The following is a 22,917-nucleotide window of genomic DNA, read 5'->3' on the forward strand; positions in this document are numbered from 1 at the left end:
TAAACAGTTTTTTCTGTCCTCAAGTTATATCTTTAGAAAATATACCATTAAGAAGTATACATAAAAATTTTGCTATCTAACAATGGAGAGATTAGTAGAAATTGGAGCAGTAAAATAATATAAGCACAAATTCTTATACTGATTTCTTCACTTAAGCTTATAACTTAGTTCGTAACTATTAAGACCCACTGCTTCGATTCCAGAAAGACTTTCAGAAACTTACAGGAAGAACATGCTCAACAGACCTGTGTAGGGAATTTATATTCTGAAGTTTTAAATCTGCTTAAACTTTTCCTTCTATTGATCAGCAGGATTCTTTCCTTTATTTATTTTGTGCTACAAACTTGTGAAATAGGAGATTATGCCAGATTGTGCTCCTGTAATGTATGCTCCTTTTTAAAAGTAGAACTTAAAGTTGGACATGAAAGTGACTTTTCAATGTGACATTTACTGTTTCTTTCTAATTTTAGTTGTTTAGACTTACCTACCTAGCTATTCATTCCTAAAAATTTAATCTAAATTTTTGGTAATATTGCCACCAAGTGGTGATGATGCCTCATTCCCCAACAAATACAATTATTTTGCTTTGAGTGAAAACCATATTTGACTAATGAATTTTTCCATTAATGCTAAAAACTTAAGTGGCGGATTGTCCATGTCTTTTTAAAAGCATGTTTTAAGTTATCAGGATATAATTTCATTCTTACTCATTAGTCCTTTTCATTCTTTATTCTTTTAGGGAAGAATACAGCTGTCTTCTTCCCTGCTACCACTTTGCCAGTTGAGAAGTATCCTAATGTTACATAAAAAGCCTTTCTCTTAGCAGTATTAGTTCATGAGCTATGGCTAAGTTTTGCAAGCCATTTTCTAAAATGATCATTTAAAATGCTGTGTTTTCTTATGAAACAAGTTTACATTTAAAATTTAAAAGGCAGTAACAAAGTTTCACTTTGTTAATGTAAAACTTTAGCTCCGCCTTCAAAACACTATGGTTATATTACTTATTTAAATATGGCCTGCACATCACTTCTCGGCCTTTTGGCTAAGATCAAGTGTAGTATCTGTTCTCATAAGTAAATGTGGCCTATGTTGCAAATTCCAAACGTTATTTCTAAAATTTTGCTGTATCAAATAAACTGTATCTCAAAGTTGACAGGCATGTCAACCCATACCCATTTTGTTTTATTTTCTCTCAACCACAGCACAAATAATGACTTCTTAAATTGGTTACTACTACTAATACTAGATAGATGGTTCAAGAGACTTTCAAGAATGATAGGACTTCTTAAAAATGATCTTAACATTTTATTGCTGTCTATACTTATCATATATGTAGTGCAAATAATGGCTTCTGATGGTTATAAAGCATTCCTGAATTATAGACTAGGGCTATACACTTGACATATCTGCTTTATATAACCATACAGTAATATTTAGACCTAATACAGAAATTCAGAGCTATTAGGAAAATTTCTAATATACTGTATTTAAAACAGCTGTCTTAGTTTCCCAGGGGAGACTAGCACAGTCTTAACTAATGATTAGTGAAATAATACAACCACAACCACAAATAGTAATAGGAGCTTGAGGAAAATATTTCTTTAAAAAGGAATCACACACAAACACCTACCGTTATACATACATTATAATCAGGTATAGGCACAATTTTTAAATTGTGTTCAGTTATATGCTAACAATGCATTACAAAGTTTAGCAAAATTGGTGAAAAGGGAAGCAAGTTCACCTTAGTGTTACACTTTTTTTTTCTTCAATTAACTAGTACAGTTCAAGTTCTCACAAGCAATACAACACCTTTTTTATTTTTCACAGTTATTGAAATCAGTCAAATATTAAATAATTTAATTCAGAAGTATTATTTATGCACACAAACTACACTTGTAACAGCATGACCTTTTACCTGAAAAATAAAGGATGAAATATTATATTTACTTATTTACATATTGCCCATAACACTGATAGGCTTTTTTTTTAATGCTTTGTTTTTTAAAAGTTGTATTGTTTTTAAACAAACAAAAATAGATTTGAAAAGACTGAACCAAAACAGTGCTACCAAAAAGTCACATCTTGTTACCAGACATCACTGTCCTTATAACAATTCAACTAATGAGATTTAAGATTTAACTTCATCCTAATGTATCAGAACATTTAAAAAAACACACACACAAAATCTCAATGTACCTATTTAAATAAATCGTGCTTCCATAATAAGAGAGTATCCTTTAAAAATGAAAAACAGTAAAGAGCACACATTTTTATTTACTCACAACACTGAATAATTAATGTAAACTTTTTGAATTTTTTTTTTCCTTTAGACATTCTTCCTCTAGAGTAACTTTTCAAGGCCTTTTCATGAAGAGCCTTAAGTTTTATTGTCAAAATAAATGCACTTATTTTGGGAAACAGTTTGAAGTAAGTAATAAGCATTCCCCACTGTACTAACAACTTCTCTTAAAGTTCGTTTTCAATTTAGGTCACTAGCTTTTACATAAAGCCAACCCTGGTTCTGTGTAACTTACTACATTTTACCTATAGTCATTCCCACAAAGGATGCAGTATTATATTAGAAAGAAATATTACTTTAAATATGTTGAAAATAGAAGGACCAATTTAGAACTCTGACCTAGGTTCGGTCCTGAAAATGGGTCTTTCATAAATGAAGATCCAATTACTTTCACAATTTTATTACTGTTCAGTTTATTACTAATCTGACAAGCCTAATTAGGTAACACTTCACTCTGTCTCACTGTGTTTTATACAAAATGCTGTAGGAGAAAGTTAATAAAACACTATATAAAATATTAATTTTCTATACCTTATAGTTCTTAGCATTAAAGGTGTTCTGTTAACTCTGAACTTAAACATAAAGTAATCCTATTATCCAAAGATGTAGTTTGGATTCTATTTCATTAAGCAACTGTCATTTCTACTACTAAATACTGCCAACATTCAGTGAAAAGGCAGGTTAAAAGAAGAAGCTATACTTCACTTGCTTCACACAGAGGTCTCATTAGGCACTCAATTGGCTATTTTTTTTTCACTGAAAGAATAAACCTTCACTTACCCTTTCTCTGTGACTACCTCTTTCCCAGTACATTGGTCACATTATCTGAAAAACTTAAATAACAAATATACTTTTTAAAAGAATGTATATTCAATAAATTTCTATTTAATTCAATCTAATCTGCTCAATTAGAAATTTAATTTTGCCACAAAATTTTTTTAAAGCAGTGTGCTGAATTCCCAATCCAATCCAAGATTCCTTTATATTTATATATATATATCCTAAATTACCATCTTTTGAGATGTATAATTTCCTAAAACATATTAGTTGCAAAGTTACTCTTAACCATAAAACTTCAAACAACTGCTGCATTTAAAATCAAGCAACATCCAGTACTCCAGCAGCCACAAGTTGCCGTGAGAGCCAGTCCAACCCTTCATACAGTCCCATACCACTTCGAGCATCACAGCCCTGAATATACCAGCTACGGCCACAGCATAATTTATGGAGACTGAGTAGTTCAGTGATTTCTTCTACTGACAGTGCTCCAGCAACATCCTGAAAGATATACACATATTTTTTATCAGTCCATCCAAATTATTTGTTCTAACAGAAGCCTAAACAAAAAACCTAGACTCGTCTTTCAGTAATTATTCTGAGATTAATAAGAATAGAAAAAAATAGTTTGGTTTAACTAATTTATATGTGTGTGTATGTATATATTTTTGTAAGGCTAGCTTAACAATGAAATCAATAAAGGCCTTCCAACCTAAATGGAAACATACTGCCTAAGTAATTTTTTTACCTTATGAGATGGAGTCTCTGTCACCCAGGCTGGAGTGCAGTAACATGATCTTGGCTCACTGCAACCTCTGCCTCCTGGTTCAAGCGATTCTCCTGCTTTGGCATCCCAAGTAGCTGGGATTACAGGCACGTGCCACCAAGCCTGGCTAATTTTTTTGTATTTTTAGTAGAGACAGGGTTTCACCATGTTAGCCAGGCTGGTCTCGAACTCCTGACCTCAAGTGATTCACCAACCTCAGCCTCCCAAAATGCAAGGATTACAGGCATGAGCCACCACGCCCGGCCTGCCTAAATGTAAGGCATCAACTTAAAAAAAATTAACACATGGAAACCTTAATAAATGGTTTATATATAGGGTTATATATTGAAGAGTTCACTACATTCCCACTCTGAACACCCACTGCCCCGACTTCCCAGGAGCAACCACCAGTAACAACATATTTTTCCAGAAAATTTCCATGCACACTCATGCAAATAGACACAGACAGGAACATAGTTTAGACTTTCTATAACTTGCAGGGTTGTTTTTTACGTAAACATGTTGAAGATGAGTATCTTTCCATTATCAGCACAGATGGTCTGCTCAGAATTCCCTTCCATTGTGTGGCTGCAACATAATTTAATCAGTCCTATACTGAATGTTCAGATTGAAGTTTTGTGCTTATGTGCTATTATAAATCCATATATATACACACACGTACATACATAAGCATACATACACAAAAATAAGTTGACATACATTTATGTATATTTGCAAAGTTATCTGTAGGATAACCTCCGGATATTTGTCTACCAGATACATAAAGGTAGAATTGCAAAGTAAAGGACTTTGATGAGTATTGCCAAATTGTCCTCCAAGAAAATGTCTCAGTTTAATAACCTACCAACAGTGGGAGGATGAGGCGGGCAGATCACTTGAGGTCAGGAGTTTGAGACCAGCCTGACCACCACGATGAAACCCCGAATCTACTAAAAATACAAAAAGTAGCCGGGCGTGGTAGCAAGCACCTGTAATCCCAACTACTTGGGAGGCTGAGGCAGGAGAATCGCTTGAACCAAGGAAGGGGAGGCTGCAGTGAGCAGAGGTTGTGCCACCGCACTCCAGCCTGGTGACAGAGCAAGACTCAGTCTCAATAATAATAATAATAGTAATAGTGTATATAAGCCTGAGAATTACAAAACACTTTCATCTTTATCTGATGAGCACAAAATGGTATTTCACTCACTTATTTGCATGTCTTAAATATACCAGTTCTTAATAGTTTGCTTTTTTTTATTAAGGGGAAAATTCTTTATTCTTCATCCTACTCTTCCCCTCCCATGACATCTCCTCTGCTCCACTTCTACTCTCCTACCTCTACTTAAAAGCATCTCATCCTCCTAGAAAGGCTCAAGGCCTAGGAATCTTCAGCTACTCCCAGTCCTTCATCCTCCCCATTCGGTCACCAGTTCTACCTCAAAGTCTTTTCCATCTGCCTCCGCCTTTCTATTCATCAAATTCAGACTCTTGTTAATGCTCACTTGAATTATTTAAGCAACTTACTGCATCTCCCTGTCTCCAGTCCTTTGCCCTGATTCATTCTACCCCCAGAATTACAGTATTAAAACACTGATATGATCTTATTACCCACTAATCCAACATTTTGATGACTCCTCTTTGCTCACAGAATAAAACCTAAATTTCTCAGTCTAGCCCTGTCAGACCTTTACAGCATGGCCTTGTCTGTTATTCTAAATTCTCTTCATCCTCTACCTGGACCTGACATGATGATCTGCTTGATGTTCCCTAAACTAAAAACATTCATGCTATTATCTTCTCTATGATGTTCTTCCTTTCACATACTGACTCAGCCTCATCCATAATTTCAACTCAAATCCTACATTTTACAATCTTACAACATGCCACATTTAGAACTACTCTCCTAATTCCCATAACACTGTGTTACTGAAGTTACTTATCAGTTTTCTTTGTATTCGTATCTCATTTATGGGTTCATATGCATACACAAGAGTTTCTGGTGAGCATTAACTACCTTATTTCTATTTTGTATACTCCCAGGTACCCAGCACAGCATTTTCACATAGATTGTACTCAAAATACACAGAAGAAACTTTATAAATATCTATGGAACTGTCTTCTGAAATATTTCCAGTTACTTTATGACATGCACAAAACTACTAAAATAAATATTCCAATATAAAAATGCATTACCTGTTTGTTAGCAAAAATCAGGAGCAGAGCATCTCGGAGTTCTTTTTCTGTTAACAACTTTGCAAGTTCACTGTGTGCTTCACTAATTCTGTCTCTATGACTGCTATCTACAACAAACACAACAGCTACCCAAAAAACAAACAAATAAAAAACCCAAAATACTAATTAGTCACTTGCTAAAGTTCAGTAAATGAACCAAATATTTAATGACATCATTATTATGGTTAGAGTTTGTCTACCATCATTATTTTCACACAGTCTGCCTAGTATGGCAGGGGCACCTACAAAAAATTAACGATATGATTTCAAGTAGTTTACATAACTTCTCAGGTTTAGTTTCCCCATCTATGAAAGGATTTACAACACTTGCTCTATCAAATGCAAATTGGTCTGTATATCAAATAACATTTTTTACATAACAAATTGCAAAATAGGCCTCATGATCCTCTACCTACTGATGCTACTTGTTCTTCGAATACTACTTTTGTAACATTTAGTCTTTGAATAAAAGACTAAAAGACAAAAACCATCACCATTTTTATCTCTCTAAAGTATTATGTCTAAGTTAACTATCCCCAGACTTTCAACCATTCCTCATATTCAAAATTTCATTTTTGTAGGGCACAATGGCTCACAACTATAATCCCAGCACTTTGGGAGGCTGAGGTGAGAGGATCACTTGAGCCCAGGAGTTTGAGACCCCTGGGCAATATAGTGAGACCTTGTCTCTACAAAAAAAAACAATTTACAAATTAGCTGAATGTGGTGGCATACCCCTGTAGTCCTAGCTACTTGGGAGGCTAAGGTGGGAAGACTGCTTGAGCCCAGGAGACAGAGGTGGCAGTGAACTGCAGTCATGCCACTGTACTCCTGCCTGGGCAACAAAGCAAGATTCTGTCTCAAAAACAAAATACATGTTTTCTATTAATTATGGGTCATACTAAATACCAAAAATCCCAAAGTAAAAATAATTGTTCAGTCTCTCATCTTAGTGGAAAGCAGGATAACATACAGAATAAGTGGCATGAGCGTAAGCTCTATGTTGTGGTCTATGAGGCAAAAGTGTAGAATAAGACCCAAATGTGACTAAAACCTATGTAGAGTATACATATGATATAATACAGTTTGGTCAAAAGCAAGCCACTGTAAATTCTTCTGCAGGTAACAACTATTTGTGAAAGAAATGTGGGAGTGGGGCTATAGTGAGATTATAATGGGATAAATGTTGAGTTTAACTGAATTCAGCAGAATCATACAATATAAATTCAACTCTATACCACGACACTACCAGCAATCACACCCATATAATACTGATAATATACATTCTCTGTTAAGAGAAGCAAGAGTACTCTTAACTGACTATCTAAGGTACGTATGGCTTTTATTCTGTAATAATGGTTTATCAGGAATAAACTAAAAGTACATATCGTAATCTTTCTATTTTCATTTTTTACAAGATAAGAAACTGGCCACCGGTACTTAAGTATACAGTCAAGGACTTATACGTATCAGCTTTGCTAGTTAAATCAGTACACTGAAAACTGTCATCCTAAAAATGTGAAAAATTAAATGTCATTTTTAACTCTCACCTTGAGTATTGAGGTAATAATGTTTCCACAATGGTCTTAATTTGTGTTTTCCACCTACATCCCAAATAGTGAATTTCAGATTTTTATATTCTACAGTTTCCACATTAAAACCTGTTTTTAAAAAAAGTTACTTTTATATTTATATTTACAATGAATGACACATCAAACACAGACAACCCCCCAGTTTATAACTGTGACTTATCAATTATCTATATGCAGCAATATCTACTGAAGCCTAATCAACCCCATTCCTACTCCTACATGGAGAATGTATACCTGTAACAGCTCCTAGCCCTCTAAACCTCCACCAAGGTCCTTAGGACCTTGGGATCCATGTACCTTCAAGCTCTGTTCCACTACCACCCCCCACCCCACACCCTCAGCCAGGATCACCAATCCTCTATTCCTTCCAACTGTCCCACCAATACTCTGATTCTTTTTATCCCCATCCACATTTCAATCCCATAGCCATACAATCTTACATTTTTTTTCTCTGAGATGCTGATATCTTAAAGCCAGAAAAGAGCCCACCACCATGACAGATCAGTATCAAATAAGACCCCAAGAACTCGGCTGTAAGCTAGGGTTTGTCTATTAACTGTTCTTTAAGGTAAAAACCAATATTCATACTTACCAATTGTTGGAATGGGCTGCATGAATTCATCCTGTTTTAACTTAAACAAGATAGTAGTTTTTCCAGCACCATCCAATCCTAATGTAACGACCCGAATTTCCATTTTTGGCCCAATGTGAACTCGATTATCCTATGATTTAAATATTTTTAAATATGTTTGACATGCAGTTAGGAAGTAATAGCATTTAGCACCTTTATTATTTCTGCATCTCCTATTCATTCCTCAACCATTGCAATCTGAATTGTATTCCTCAAAATCCCATGATCTCAAGAAGATGAACTCCTTCCCCATGGCTAAATCTTTCCTTAGTAAAACTGACCACTTTGTCTTTGTGTAACAGAATATAACACACCCACTTAATTTTCTCAGATTTTCTAACTCAAATGAATCCTCTTTAAATCTTATTTAAACATGTTTTTATGCTATACTAAAAAACTCACAATAGGGCTAAATTAATTAAAATGAAAAGTGCTGCTCAATTCCCAGAAATCTCTACTATGAATCTGATGTATATCCCTACAGACACTTTCCCATGCACATACTGGCCAACATACACAAACAAAACAATATTTTTTTTAAAAAAGCATCACCCACACATTGAAACTAATGTGTTTCACTCAACAGTATATTATGGAATCCTTTCAATACATATGGACCAAACTTTTTCTTTTAATGGCTTCTTTACATTTCATAAACCATAATTTAAACCCCCAACTGATAGATTTTTAGGTAATTTATGGTTTATGATATTACAAATAATGCTATATTGAACCTTTTTATATATTACTAGCTACATGATTTCTCTGCTTCACTTCTTTCATCTCTTAAAAGGACTAAAATAGTACAAAATTTACATAGGATTATTAAAAGGATTAATTTTTTTAAATACATACAAAAGTTCTTACAACAGTTCCCAAAATATATGTGTTATTTTTGCCTACTCCTTTGAGCACTCTTTGCTTGGCATTTATGATACAAACTTTTCCTGGTTTGGTTTTATCCCATTTTTGGATGCTCCTTCTAATTTTTCTTTTATCTAGCTCTTAAATGTTGGTATTCTTGAAGGTCTGTATGAGGCCCCTTCTCATTCTACATATTTTCACTCTCTTCACGAGCTTTAATTACCATCTATATGATGGCTCCAAATCTATACTTAAGTCCAGTTATACACCTCAGAAATAAAACAATATATGGAACTTCCGTGAGAACTCTAGAGAATAGTTAAGAAGCTACAGCACCCAAGCCATAAAACCAAGAAGGCATTCCAGTGAAGGGGGTAATAAAATTTGGGGCATTCTGTGCACTCATCCCTGCCCTTCCCCATATCTGACATAATGAGGATGAGGTGCAACCAGGGGGAAACTACAAAATACTAGCAAACTGAATTCAACAACACATTAGGCCAGGTGCGGTGGCTCACGCCTGTAATCCCAGCGCTTTGGGAGGCCAAGGGGGGGTGGATCACCTGAGGTCGAGAGTTCGAGACCAGCCTGACCAACATGGAGAAACCCTGTCTCTACTAAAAATACAAAATTACCCAGGCATGGTGGCGTGTGCCTGTAATCCCAGGTACTCAGGAGGCTGAGGCAGGAGAATCACTTGAACCCGGAAGGCAGAGGTTGCAATGAGCCAAGATCGTGCCACTGCACTCTAGCCTGGGCAACAAGAGCAAAACTCCGCCTCAAAAAAAACCCAAAAAACAAAAAAAACACACATTAAAGGGATTGTACACCATGACTAAATGGGCTTTATACCTGGAAGGCAAGAATTATTCCTCATCAATCAGCGTAATATACAGAATGAGAGGTAAAAAAAAACCGTAATCATCTCAATAGTTGCAGAAAAAGCATTTGACAAAATTCAATACCCTTTCACAATAAAAACATTTGACAAACTAGGAATAGAAGGAAACTGCCTCCGTGTAACATACATTATATATGAAATGCCCACAGTTAACATCATACTCAAAAAACTGAAAGCTTTTTCTCTAAGATAAAGAACAAGAAGATGCCCACAGAGCAATTAGGCAAGAAAAATAACAAAAGTCATCCAAATTGTAAAGGAAGATGTAAAATTATATCTCTTCACAGATGATATGATCTTTTATGTAGAAAACCCTGAACAGTCCACACAAAAAGACCTATTAGAAAGAATAAATAAAGTCAACAAAGTTTCAGGATATAAAATCAACATGAAAATCAGTTGCATTTCTATACATTAATGATAAAAATCCCAAAAGGAAATTAATAAAACAATTCTACTTACAATCGCATCAAAATTATACTTTCGGGGATACTTTTTATAGTTCATGACTAAAGAAGTTTCTCTGAACATGTAGAGAAAAAAAAGTTTAAGATACTTAGGAATAAACTCAACCAAGATGGTGAAAGACTTGGATATTATGTTGGTGCAAAAGTAACTGTGGCTTTTGCCAGTACTTTTAATGGCAAAAACCACAATTACTTTTGCACCAATGTAATATGTAGGCATACACCTAACCAAGAGGGTGAAAGACTTGTACACTAAAAACTACAAAACATTACTAAAATAAAGACATAAATAGACATTCCATGTCCATGGATTGAAAGACATAATATTAAGAAGTGAATACTACCCCAGGTAATTTATATAGATTCAATGCAATCCCTATCAAAATCCCAATCATGTTTTTTGCAGAGATAGAAAAAATTAAGCTAAAATTTATATGGAAGCTCAAGTGACCCTGAATAGCCAAAACAATTTTGAAAAAGAAAACAGTTGGAGGACTCATACTTCCTTACTTCGAAATATATCACAAAGCTTGTTCTGTTTTTGCACTGCTCTGAAGAAATACCTAAGACTGGATAATTTATAAAGAAAAGTTTAATTGGCTCACAGTTCCATAGGTTGTACAGGAAGCATGATGCTGGCATCAGTCTGGCTTCAGGGGAAGCCTCAGGAAACTCACAATCATCGTGGAAAGCAAAGAGGGAGTGACGCATTTCACATGGCAGGAGCAGGAGCAAGAGAGAGGGTGGGGGAGGTGCCACACAGTTTTAAAAGATCAGATCTCATGAGAACTCACCTATTATGGCAAAAACAGTACCAAGGGGGATGATACTAAACCATTCGTGAGAAACTGCCCCCATGATCCAATCACCTCCAACCAGGCCCCACTTCAACATTGGGGATTACAACTGGACATAAGATTTGGACAGGAACATAGATCTAAGCCATATCAGCTACAATAATGAAAACTATGTGGTACTGGCATAAAGATGAGACATACAAACCAACAGAATAGAAGAGAGAGCCCAGAAATAAACCCTCAGGAATAGCGTCACATGATCTTCAATAAGGGTACCAGGACCACTCAATGAAAAGACAGTCTCTTCAATAAATGATGCGGGGAAACTGGATAGCTACATGCAAAAGGATGTTGTGTATCTTACGCCACCTACAAAAATTAACTCAAAATGGATTAAAGCCATAAACTTAAGACCCCAAACCATAAAACTCCTAGAAGAAAAAACAGAGGAAAAGCCTCATGACATTGCATTTGAGAATGACTTCATGGATATACCAAAAGCACAGTTTAAAAAAAAAAAAGCAAAAACAAATGAGACAACATCGAATTTAAAATTTTTGTCCATAAAATGACGCAGTTAACAGAGTGAAAAATCAACCTATGAAATGGGAGAAAGTATTTGAAAGTCACAGATCTGATAGGGAATTAATATCCTGAATATATAAAGAACTCCTACAATTAAACAACAAAAACAGTCAACCCAATCAAAAAGTGAGTGAAGGATTAAAATAGACATATTCAAGGCAATATACAGATGGCCAACAATTATATGAAAAGATGGTCAATGGCATTAGTCATCAGAGATATGGATATCAAAACAAATAAAGTATCATTTCAAACCAATCAGGATGGCTACTATCCAAAAACAGAAAATAACAAATGTTGGTGAAAATGTGGAGAAATTGCATCCTGTGCACCACTGGTGGAATTGTAATATGGTGCAACCATTATGGAAAACAGTATGGTGTTTCCTCAAAAAATTAAAAACAGAACTACTATATGATCTACCAACTTCACTTCTGGATATATATCCAAAAGACCATGAAAGCAGGGTCTTGAGGAGATATTTTTACACTCACGTGCACAGCAGCACTATTCCCAGTAAACCAAGAGGTAGAAGCAACTCAAGTTTCCATCAACAGATGAATGAACAAACAAAATGTGGTACACACATTGTATTAGTCCATTTTCATGCTGCTGATAAAGACATACCCGAGACTGGGAAGAAAAAGAGGTTTAATTAGACTTATAGTTCCACATGGCTGGGGAGGCCTCAGAATCATGACAGGAGGCAAAAAGCACTTCTTACATGGCAAGGGCAAGAGAAAAATGAGGAAGAAGCAAAAGCGGAAACCCCTGATAAACCCATGAGATCTCGTGAGACTTAATCACTATCACGAGAATAGCAGAGGAAAGACCAGCTCCCATGATTCAATTACCTCAGCCTGGGTCCCTCCTACAAAACGTGGGGATTCTGGGAGATACAATTCAAGTTGAGATTTGGGTGGGGGCACAGCTGAAGCATATCATTCTGCCCCTGGCCCCTCCAAACCCTGCCCCTACAGCAAACTTCTGCCTAGGCATCTAGGTGTTTCAACGCATCTTCTGAAATCTAAGCAGAGGTTCCCAAACCTCAATTCTTGACTTCTGTGCACCCACAGGCTCAACACCACACAGAAGCTGCCAAGGCTGGGGGATTCCACCCTCTGAAGCCACAGCCTGAGCTCTATGTTGGCCCCTTTCAGCCACAGCTAGAGTGGCTGGGACACAGGGCACCAAGTCCCTAGGCTGCACACAGCATGGGAACCCCGGGCCCAGCCCACGAAACTACTTTTTCCTCCTGGGCCTCCAGGCCTGTGATGGGAGGTGCTGCCATGAAGATCTCTGACATGGCCTGGAGACATTTTCCCTTTGGTCTTAGGTATTAACATTAGGTTCCTTGCTACTTACATAAACTTCTGCAGCCAGCTTGAATTTTTCCCCAGAAAATGGGTTTTTCTTTTCTATCACACAATCAGGCTGCAAATTTTCCAAACTCTTACGCTCTACTTCCCTTATAAAACTGAAGACCTTTAACAGAACCCAAGTCACCTCTTGAATGCTTTTGCTGCCTAGAAACCTCTTCCACCAGATACCCTAAATCATCTCTCTCAAGTTCAAAGTTCCACAAATCTCTAGGCAAATGCCACCAGTCTCTTTGCTAAAACATAACAAGAGTCACCTTTGTTCCAGTTCCCAACAAATTCCTCGTCTCCCTCTTAGAATACCTCAGCCTGGATTTCATTGTCCACATCATTATCAGTACTTTTGTCAAAGTCATTCAACGAGTCTCTAGGAAGTTCCAAACTTTCCCACATTTTCCTGTCTTCTTCTTAGCCCTCCAAACTGTTCCAACCTCTACCTGTTACCCAAAGTTATTTGCACATTTTTGAGTATCCTTTCAGCAATGCGCCACTCTACTGGTACCAATTTACTATATTAGTCCATTTTCATGCTGCCGATAAAGACATACCCGAAACTGGGAACAAAAAGAGGTTTAATTGGACTTACAGTTCCACATGGCTGGGGAGGCCTCAGAATCATGAGGGGGGCAAAAGGCACTTCTTACATGGTGGTGACAAGAGAAAAATGAGGAAGAAGCAAAAGCGGAAACCCCCTAATAAGCACATCAGATCTCATGAGATTTATTCAATATCACAAGAATAGCACGGGAAAGACCGGCCTCCATTATTCAATTACCTCCCCCTCGATCCTTCCCACAACATGTGGGAATCCTAGGAGATACAATTCAAGTTGAGATTTGGGTGGGGACACAGCCAAACCATATCACACATGCAATGGAATACTACTCGGCCTTAAAATGGAAGAAAATCCTTTCACATGTTACAATATGGATGAATTTTGATGATAGGCCAAGTGGAATAAGCCAGCCAATACTGTATGATTACAGGCAAATACTGTATGATTACACTTATATGAGGTATCTAGTCAAATTCATAAGGGAAAATACAATAGTGGTTACCAGGGACCAATGAGAGGGGGCAGAGGGGAATTGTTTAAAGGGTATAGTTTCAGTTTTACAAAATGAAAAGTTTCTGGATATGTTTAACAATGTATACTTAACAGTACTGAACTGTACACTTCTAAATGGTTGAGACAGATAGCAAATTTTTTATTATGTGTTTTTTACCACAATAAATAAATGTGGTATATCCTCACAATGAATTACCTTGCAGCTGGAGAAAGGAACAAAAAATGTCACTTTATACTGCTACAGAGTAACGTTTAGGATGTACAGTTAAGTGAAAAGAGCAGGGACAAAAAAAGTGTGTAAGGTATTCCACCTTTTAAATCCAAGTAGTGTACATACAAAGATATAAACACATTTCTCTATACTTTTTAAAATGATGACTAAAAGTAAGAAAAAATTCTAAATGATTTTCTATGGGGAACGAAGTAAAAAGGGTAGAAGGAACAGGCATAAAAGCTAGATTTCTCTGAATAAACCTTGCTTTGGACATTTGACTCTGGATCACATAAACATTTCACATAATTATGAAAACATAATTAATTTTTTTAAAAAACAGCCCCTAAAAATAGAAAGCAAAATGGTACACATGAACATTTTTCAATCAGGGAGAACCCACTTTAAAAGAAGCTTAAATATATCAACCAAATCCCAAGTATGAAACTTGCTTGGATTGTATCTAAAATAAAGCAACCATTAAAAAAATTGTTTTGAAAACAATCTGGGAAATTGGAATACTAACCATAGTTGATAATATTAGTGAAAATATTAGAGATTCATTATTAAACTTTTTTTGTGTAATAATGATATTTTGGCTTTTTTTTTTAAGTGATGGGAATTTCACTATATTGCCCAGGCTGGTCTTGAAGTCTTGGGCTCAAACCATCCTCTTGCCTCAGCCTCCTGAGTAACTGGGACTATAAGGTATGCCACCATGCCCAATTATGTTTGTTTTCTTTTGGTTTTGAGGCGGAGTATTGCTCTTGTTACCCAGGCTGGAGTGCAGTGGCGTGATCTCACCTCACTGTAACCTCTGCCCCCTGGTTTCAAATGATTCTCCTGCCTCAGCCTCCCAAGTAGCTGAGATTACAGGCATGCACCACTAAGCAAAAAGTTTTGTATTTTTAGTAGAGACAGGGTTTCTCCATGTTGGTCGGGCTGGTCTCAAACTCCTGACCTCAGGTGATCCACCTGCCTCGGCCTCCCAAAGTGCTGGGATTACAGGTGTGAGCCACTGCACCTGGCCCCAATTATGTTTTTAAAAAGAGTCCTTATCTTTTGAAGATACACCCTAAAATATTTCATAGATGAAATAAGATGTTGGGATGAAATTATATGATATTAGGATTTGCTTCAAAATACACTGGGAGATTGCAAGTAGAAAAAGGAGTAGGTAAAAGGTGAGATGAAATAAGTTTATAATTGCTCAAGTGGGTGATGGATATAGAAAGATTCATTATATATACCATATATATACTATTTATATTTTCTTATTTTTACTTTTTTAAATTTAAAAATATGGTGCACTTCACAAATTTGCGTGCCATTCTTGCACAGGGGCCATGCTAATCTTCTTATTCCAATTTTAGTATATGTGCTGCCGAAGTGAGCACACCATTTCTATTTTCCACTGATAAAAGTTTTCTTAAAAAGCCCCTAATTCATGAATTTCATGGTTGTCTCTCTAAGGTGATTATCATGAAATGTAAATCAATTATGATTTGTCAGAAAAAAATACCTAAAAATAAAGTACAGTACATTACCTTTGTAAAAGTGACAGGGATGCTGGCATCCAACTGAATGTGATCTGCAACTTCTGTAAACTGCTGCTGCTGTTTCTGCAATGTTTCCAGTAACCTTGTAATTTCCTGTTTTGCCAAGACAACTCTACAATCATCCTATAAGAGGCAAAACAATATTTCTTATAAACTTTTATAAGAAATAAGGAAAAGATACTTATATTACCAACTCACAATAAAAGCAGTTTTAACATTATAGTAGTCAAAGTTAAATGTAAATTTGACAATAATAATAATTGGGCATTAATATATAATTTGAGGACCTAGCAACAAAAGAATGGATAAATTGTAGAATATTGATAAATGGAACACTACATCACAGTGAGAATAAATCACAGCTACACACGATGATAGAAATTTCACAAACACAATGTGGAGTGTAAGAAGACATGGCATGGAGAATTCATACTGTATGATTTCATTTAATTACCAAAACAACTAAAATTAAGATATACATTAGAAGTCAAGATAGTGATTTATCATGGTGGGAAAGGCAGGTAGTGGACAGAAGTGAGTATGAGGGGACTACTGGGGAACTGACAATGTTCTGTTACTTGATCTAGGTGCTAGTTAGACATTAATGATCAGTCTGAAAATTCAGCCAACTGAATACTTATGCATACATTTCTATATCTATGTTCTACTTCTATAAAAAGTTTAAAAAATAATTTCAGATATACATGTATTCATTAAAAAAATAAAGAATACAGGTCAACCTCCCTCTAGATCCCCAGATCCACTCCTCAAAGTCAAGAACTTTCCAGTTTCTTGAATATTATTACAGACTATCTATACATATACCAATATAGTCTTTATATGAAAGAGATCTCCCAATAATATGCAAGCTCCATGAGAATGACAGTGTTATCTGTTTTTGCTCACTGTTAGATACTCAGGTTAGTTGACAGCAATTCCACTGTTTCAGCTGTTCAGGACAAACGCTGAAGCCATTATTGCTTTCTCTTTCCCACATGTCCTACATACAATCTGTTAATAAATCCTTTTGAATATCCAGAATCTGGGCACTTCTAATCCCCATTATCCAAGCTACTATTACCTCTCACCTGGAATTCTACAACAGTTGCTTAACTGTTGAATTCCTTCCTTCCATTTTTGCCTTCTTCCAATCTATTTTAGACACATAGGCCAGAACAATCATTTTAACACATAAGATTAAGTCACATTTCTACTCAAAACTCTACAATGGTCCTCCTATCCCAATCAGTAAAAGCTGAAGTACACCCAGGCATGGTGGCTCACACCTGTAGCGCTAGCACTTTGGGAGCCCACGAGTTTTAGACAAGTCTGGGCAACATGGCGAAACTCCGTCTCTATGAAAAATACAAAAAAATTAGCTGGATGTGGTGGCTTGCTCCTGTAGTCCCAGCTACTCAGGAGGCCGAAGCAGGAGGATCACTTGAGCCCAGGAGGCAGAAGCTATAGTGAGACCAGATTGTATCACTGCACTCTAGCCTGGAGCAAGACCCTGTCCCACTTCCCCACTCCCCCCAGCCCCCGGCCAAAGAAAAAAACAATTGAAGTCCTTATAATGCCTCACAGGGTTTTCCTTACATATAATTCTCTATTAATCTCTGATTTCAGCTCCTATTACTCTGTCCTTCGCTTATTCTACTCCAATCAAGAGGTCAATTTTCCTGTTCCTCAAACATACCAGGCATGCTGCCCTAGGGTTTTTGCTATAAACATTTCCTCAACTAGAATGTTCTTCTCCCAGTTAGGGCCTGAATGAATTCCTTCAACTTTTTACTTAAATCTTTGCTCAAATCTCACCTTCCCTCAATAATGCTTACTCTGACTACTCTACTTAATAATGCAATCTGCTGTACAAACACAAACATGCAGTTGCAGAATTCTTTTTTGATTAGCTCTTACCACTTTCTAACATATAGTATAATTAACTTACTTAGATATGGTTATGGTTTATTGCCTGTCTTCTTGCTAGAATGCTAATTCTACAAGATTATGGCTTTTCACTTATTTTGTCCACTGATATATTTTAAATACACGGCATATGTTAGGTGCTCAATACATATTTGTTAAATGAATATTCAGCATCCAGTATCATGCCAAGAACTTTAGATGATGCATAATTTGTTTAGAGTGGATGGATGATTAAATTATGTTCTCAGAAGTGAAGATCAATTTGTGATGTTCCATCCATTCCTCTGTTCAATTTTCTCTGTAGTGGGAACTTTAAAGAACATTGGTTAGTATTCTGTAGTCATAAAATAGAACAAAACTAATACGTCCATAGGAAAAATGAATCCAAGACCTTGATTTTTTTGCATTAACATAGATAATATTGTATTATTAAAAATTACCAGTACATATGGCTTGGCTCCGTGTCCTCACCCAAATCTCATCTTGAATTGTAATCCCCATGTCTGGGGAGGGACGTGATTGGATCACGGGGACAGTTTCCCCCATGCTGTTCTCATGATAGTGAGTTCTCATGACATCTGATGGTTTTAAAGTGTGACATCTCCCCTTTGCTCACTCTCTCTCTCTCTCTCCTGCTGTCTTATGAAGAAGGTGCTTGCTTCCCCTTTGCCTTCCACCATGAATGTAACTTTCCTGAAGCCTCCCCAGCCATGCAAACCTGTGAGTAAATTAAGCCCCTTTCCTTTATAAATTACCCAGTCTCGGGTAGTATCTGTGGAGCGGTGTGAAAATGGACTAATATACCAGTCATTTTGGCACAACACTTCAGAAACTCTAAAACACTTAAATATTTCAGTAACTATGAACATACTTTTTCATAAAATAAATATGAATATACTTTTAAGTATTCAAGTTAGTATGATTTAGGACACGATTCCACTCTGATTTTGCTGTGTAGCTTCATTATCCGCCATGAGTTAAACATGTAGTTATTAAGTTCTTCTATCTAGATGCAAAGAATTCAGTGACACAAAGATGAACAAGATGCATCAAGATGCATCAAAGATGAACAAGGTCAGCATCTAAAACACACAGGCATATTGTCATTCGAGGTCAAATCAGAAGACACAAATCACACCACTATTTGAATAGAAAGAACTTAAAATAAAAACTGTTAACTAGGTGTGGTTATTAACGAGGTAGCTAAAAGGATAAAAGGAACTCTGAGGTATTATGGAGGTAGCAATTGTATGAAATAATATAGCTACCACTTCCAGTGCTGAGGGAATAAAAGGAAGAGGTTAGAATTATTAAAACTTAGAAACTTGCAGGAGGGGCTCACGGAGCTGAAACTCAAACCTCCAGGAAGGGTGGTCTCCTAACATGAGTAACTATGCCCCCTTTTGACAGTACCTAACATGGGTCCAGCTGGCAACACAATTACGAGGTCTATAGAGTTCTAGCCCTAGTATCACAAAGCAGAGGATAGAAGAGTAGGTTTGGAGCTGAAAATCAACTTAATAAATAGCATACATATCAACTGTTACAATTCAGTGTAGTAAGGACTCAATGATAATCCAAGACTGATGAGGCTATAGACTGGCCACTTTCATGTAAGTGTAATCAGATACTTAAGAGAAAAAGCTCTACAATGGTAAAAGGCTTAGCCTACAATGATTTGAAATCAACACAATTATCAGCAATATATCAGTGAAGATAACACAGACTGCAGCTTTTCTGAAATTCCTAGGGCAATAGTTATCCTTATACCTCACACTTAGGAAAACAGATCCAAAACACAAATGGGTAAGGCTGACATTTGTGTCAGAATAACTTTGAGCCTCACTTATTTAAAAAGTAAGTCATGGCCGGGCGCGGTGGCTCAAGCCTGTAATCCCAGCACTTTGGGAGGCCGAGGCGGGCGGATCACAAGGTCAGGAGATCGAGACCACAGTGAAACCCCGTCTCTACTAAAAATACAAAAAAAAAAAAAATTAGCCGGGCGCGGTGGCGGGCGCCTGTAGTCCCAGCTACTCAGGAGGCTGAGGCAGGAGAATGGCGGGAACCCGGGAGGCGGAGCTTGCAGTGAGCCGAGATCGCGCCACTGCACTCCAGCCTGGGCAACAGCGTGAGACTCCGTCTCAAAAAAAAAAAAAAAAAAAAAAAAAAAAAGTAAGTCATCTGCAAACTGGGTAACAAATTGCTTATGGTATCTCAACCAGCACAAAACATACGTTTGTTCTAACAGTGAAGAACCATCGAATTACAGCAGAGGTAGGCAGTACATGCTAGAGGGGCACTCAAAAAAAGACCAACAAAGAGAAAGCTTCAAAGAAAGGCAAACATTTAAGCTGGACCTTGAAGGAGAAGGAAGATTTCCACTATAAGAAAAGAGAGATATATGCACTCCAAGCAGGAAAAAAAAAAACAGTACATATATGCTTGGCAAAGAAGAATAAAAGGATTTGGCATTAACTGAAGAATGGCAAGAAGTTAGAAGGCTTCAAGAACCCATGGCTCAAGATGGGGAGGGCACATGAACGAGAGGGCACTGATAATTCCACACTAGTGAAATAATTCAAGGTTGCAGACTATGTCCTCAGCACAAAGTTACTGCATACAGCAGACACAAAATAATAATAAAATACACTAATGTATACCTCTGGTAATTATCTACTTAAACTTACAACTAAGACCCTAACCACATTTAAACTACCTACCTGCTGCAAAGTCTTTTCACAATGGAGGCAGGCTGCTGAAACCTCTGACAACAAAATAGTCATATCTTCTTGTTGCTGCCTAAGCCAAATCAATTTTTCACGAACATGAGCATCAACAACACTTAGAGCCATTTCTTCTTGACGACACAGAGTTTCATGTAGATCATAAAAATATGCTCGAATACATGACCGGGCATTCTCTGCAGTCCCTGGTACCTAAGAAAATGAAAATAAATTTTAAGCAACTGTAATGTTAATAAAGATTTTACCTGTGAAATATTTAAAATTTCAGCCTAGGCAACATGGCAAAACCCTGTCTCTACGAAAAATAGAAAACATTAGCCAGGCGTGGTGGCATGTGCCTGTAGTCCCGGCTACTCAGGAGGCTGAGGTGGGAGGACTGATTGAGCCCCAGAAGTCAAGGCTGCAGTGAGTCGTAATCACATCACTGCATGCCAGCCTGGGTGACCGAGCAAGACGTTGTTTAAATACCATCTATATTAAATTCCAAAATATAAATCTCCATGCTAGATCTTTCCCCTAATGCACAGACATTGGAAATTCAACTGTTTATAAATGACATCTCAAGCAAAATGGAATGCCTAATCTCCAGTCTCCCCTATTCCCAAACCTAATTGTCTCTGTCTTGGTAAATGGCAACTCCATCCATCAGGATGAAAGCAAACAAAATTGGAGTCATGATGATCACCTCTCTTTCATAGCCCATTAGTCCCTCAGCCAATTCCAAAATACCTCCAGAATCTGATCATGCCTCATCACCTCCAAGTTACCTATCCAATCAATATTAACAATTAATCACTAAGACCTATCTATTCTACTTCTTTAAAATCTTAAATCCATCAACTTGTGTCCACTCTCTCTACCCTAGTGTATTATAGGCCATAAGCATCTCTAGAATTTTAACTAGAAAACTTTAACAACATCCTAATAGGTCTACCTACTTCCAATTTTGTTGCTCCTCCAATTCATTTTCTACATTTAAAACAGCCTTTCTTAAGGAAAATCTGATCATGTCATTCCTATGTCAATTCTTCAATGGCTCGTCACTGTCCTTAAACTAAGTTCTGAACTCTTTATTAACATGGCTGACGAGATCCTGCATGATTTGGCTTTGAACTCTCCATATCCTCTTTTCTTGTCATGTCCCATTCAATATTCAAAGCTCTAACTAGTGAGCTTCTTTAAGTCTCTACAATATGTCCAATTCTCACTTCCAAACATTTTAACATATTGCTCCCTTCTTGGGACAATTCATTCCCCATTCTGCTCTTTTCCTTGACTGAATTTCTTCAAATCTCAGTTTAAACATTGTTTCTTCTCTAAAGATTTCTCTGACCTCCATAAATCATTGCCCGTTTTGTGATGCCAAAGCACCCTGTACTTCTCCTCCATAAAATAGTCACCACATTTAAAACTCTCTCTGTTCCGTGATGAATGACTTCCTTAAACACAGGGACTTTTAAAAAACTTTCCAATGACTGGTGCAATACTAGCAAATTGTAATTGCTCATTAAATACTTAGTAGAAGGTGAAAATATGAAAAATAAAAAACAAGGAGAAAGGGGAAGAAGAAAAAAAAACCATACATGTTCTGTGTGAGCCATTCCAATTCCATCTTCCACGATTTGTTCTCCTCCTTCAATGTGCTGTACAATTCCAACTAATTTTCTGGAATAATCTGAGATTTCCTCTGTGAAGGTCCGTATGCAGTGAGCCATATCTAAAATTGATGCTCGGATCTGATTAGCTTCTGGTTCCAATACTGAATGCTATAAAATGTAACATGAGAAAAGAACTCATAGTATTGACTAATAATATAGAAAAATATTTAAATCCCTGTTAATACAAAAAAGCATCAGCCACAAGTGACTTTTATAACACAGAAAAATACTATAATTTACTTTCACTCCTTTATAAGAAAACTGTACTGCAAAGAAGTAATTTAAAATTTGGAAGTACATTTATTGCTAAATAAGAAACCAAGAGACTATCTCTAAAATTATATCCTAAGTAAGAGCTAACAGACATAAATATTGTCAAACAATCTGGTGCATTATGAAAACATGCAAACAAAGAGAATGTTTGTTTCCTGCTCAAAGGCTATTTTTTTGTGAAGAA

At 36.6% G+C, this 22,917-nt stretch overlaps 1 protein-coding gene and 2 pseudogenes across 3 annotated transcripts in view; 1 reads left to right on the plus strand and 2 right to left on the minus strand.

The window, feature by feature from the left end:
• TRIM23 (tripartite motif containing 23) overlaps positions 1-22,917 on the minus strand; it is a 43,343-nt gene that overhangs the window by 7,493 nt on the left and 12,933 nt on the right. The window contains exons 5-11 of one of the 3 annotated variants that reach the window (XM_005557029.5): positions 22,386-22,568; positions 20,779-20,994; positions 16,121-16,255; positions 8,262-8,391; positions 7,628-7,738; positions 6,039-6,163; positions 1,291-3,580 (exon numbers count right to left, since the gene is read on the minus strand). In XM_005557029.5, the coding sequence (XP_005557086.1) occupies positions 3,401-3,580; positions 6,039-6,163; positions 7,628-7,738; positions 8,262-8,391; positions 16,121-16,255; positions 20,779-20,994; positions 22,386-22,568 (1,080 nt within the window). In that variant the 3' untranslated portion in view covers positions 1,291-3,400. Of the gene's footprint in view, positions 1-1,290; positions 3,581-3,827; positions 4,434-6,038; positions 6,164-7,627; positions 7,739-8,261; positions 8,392-16,120; positions 16,256-20,778; positions 20,995-22,385; positions 22,569-22,917 lie in introns of those variants that run through there. The other 2 variants (XM_015451553.4, XM_073993532.1) reach the window with 2 other exon arrangements.
• LOC123574322 (U2 spliceosomal RNA) lies at positions 1,023-1,133 on the plus strand (annotated as a pseudogene).
• Positions 15,870-15,970, minus strand: LOC123574200 (U6 spliceosomal RNA; annotated as a pseudogene).

This window comes from Macaca fascicularis, chromosome 6 (assembly GCF_037993035.2).
Source record: "Macaca fascicularis isolate 582-1 chromosome 6, T2T-MFA8v1.1".
Lineage (NCBI taxonomy): Eukaryota > Metazoa > Chordata > Mammalia > Primates > Cercopithecidae > Macaca > Macaca fascicularis.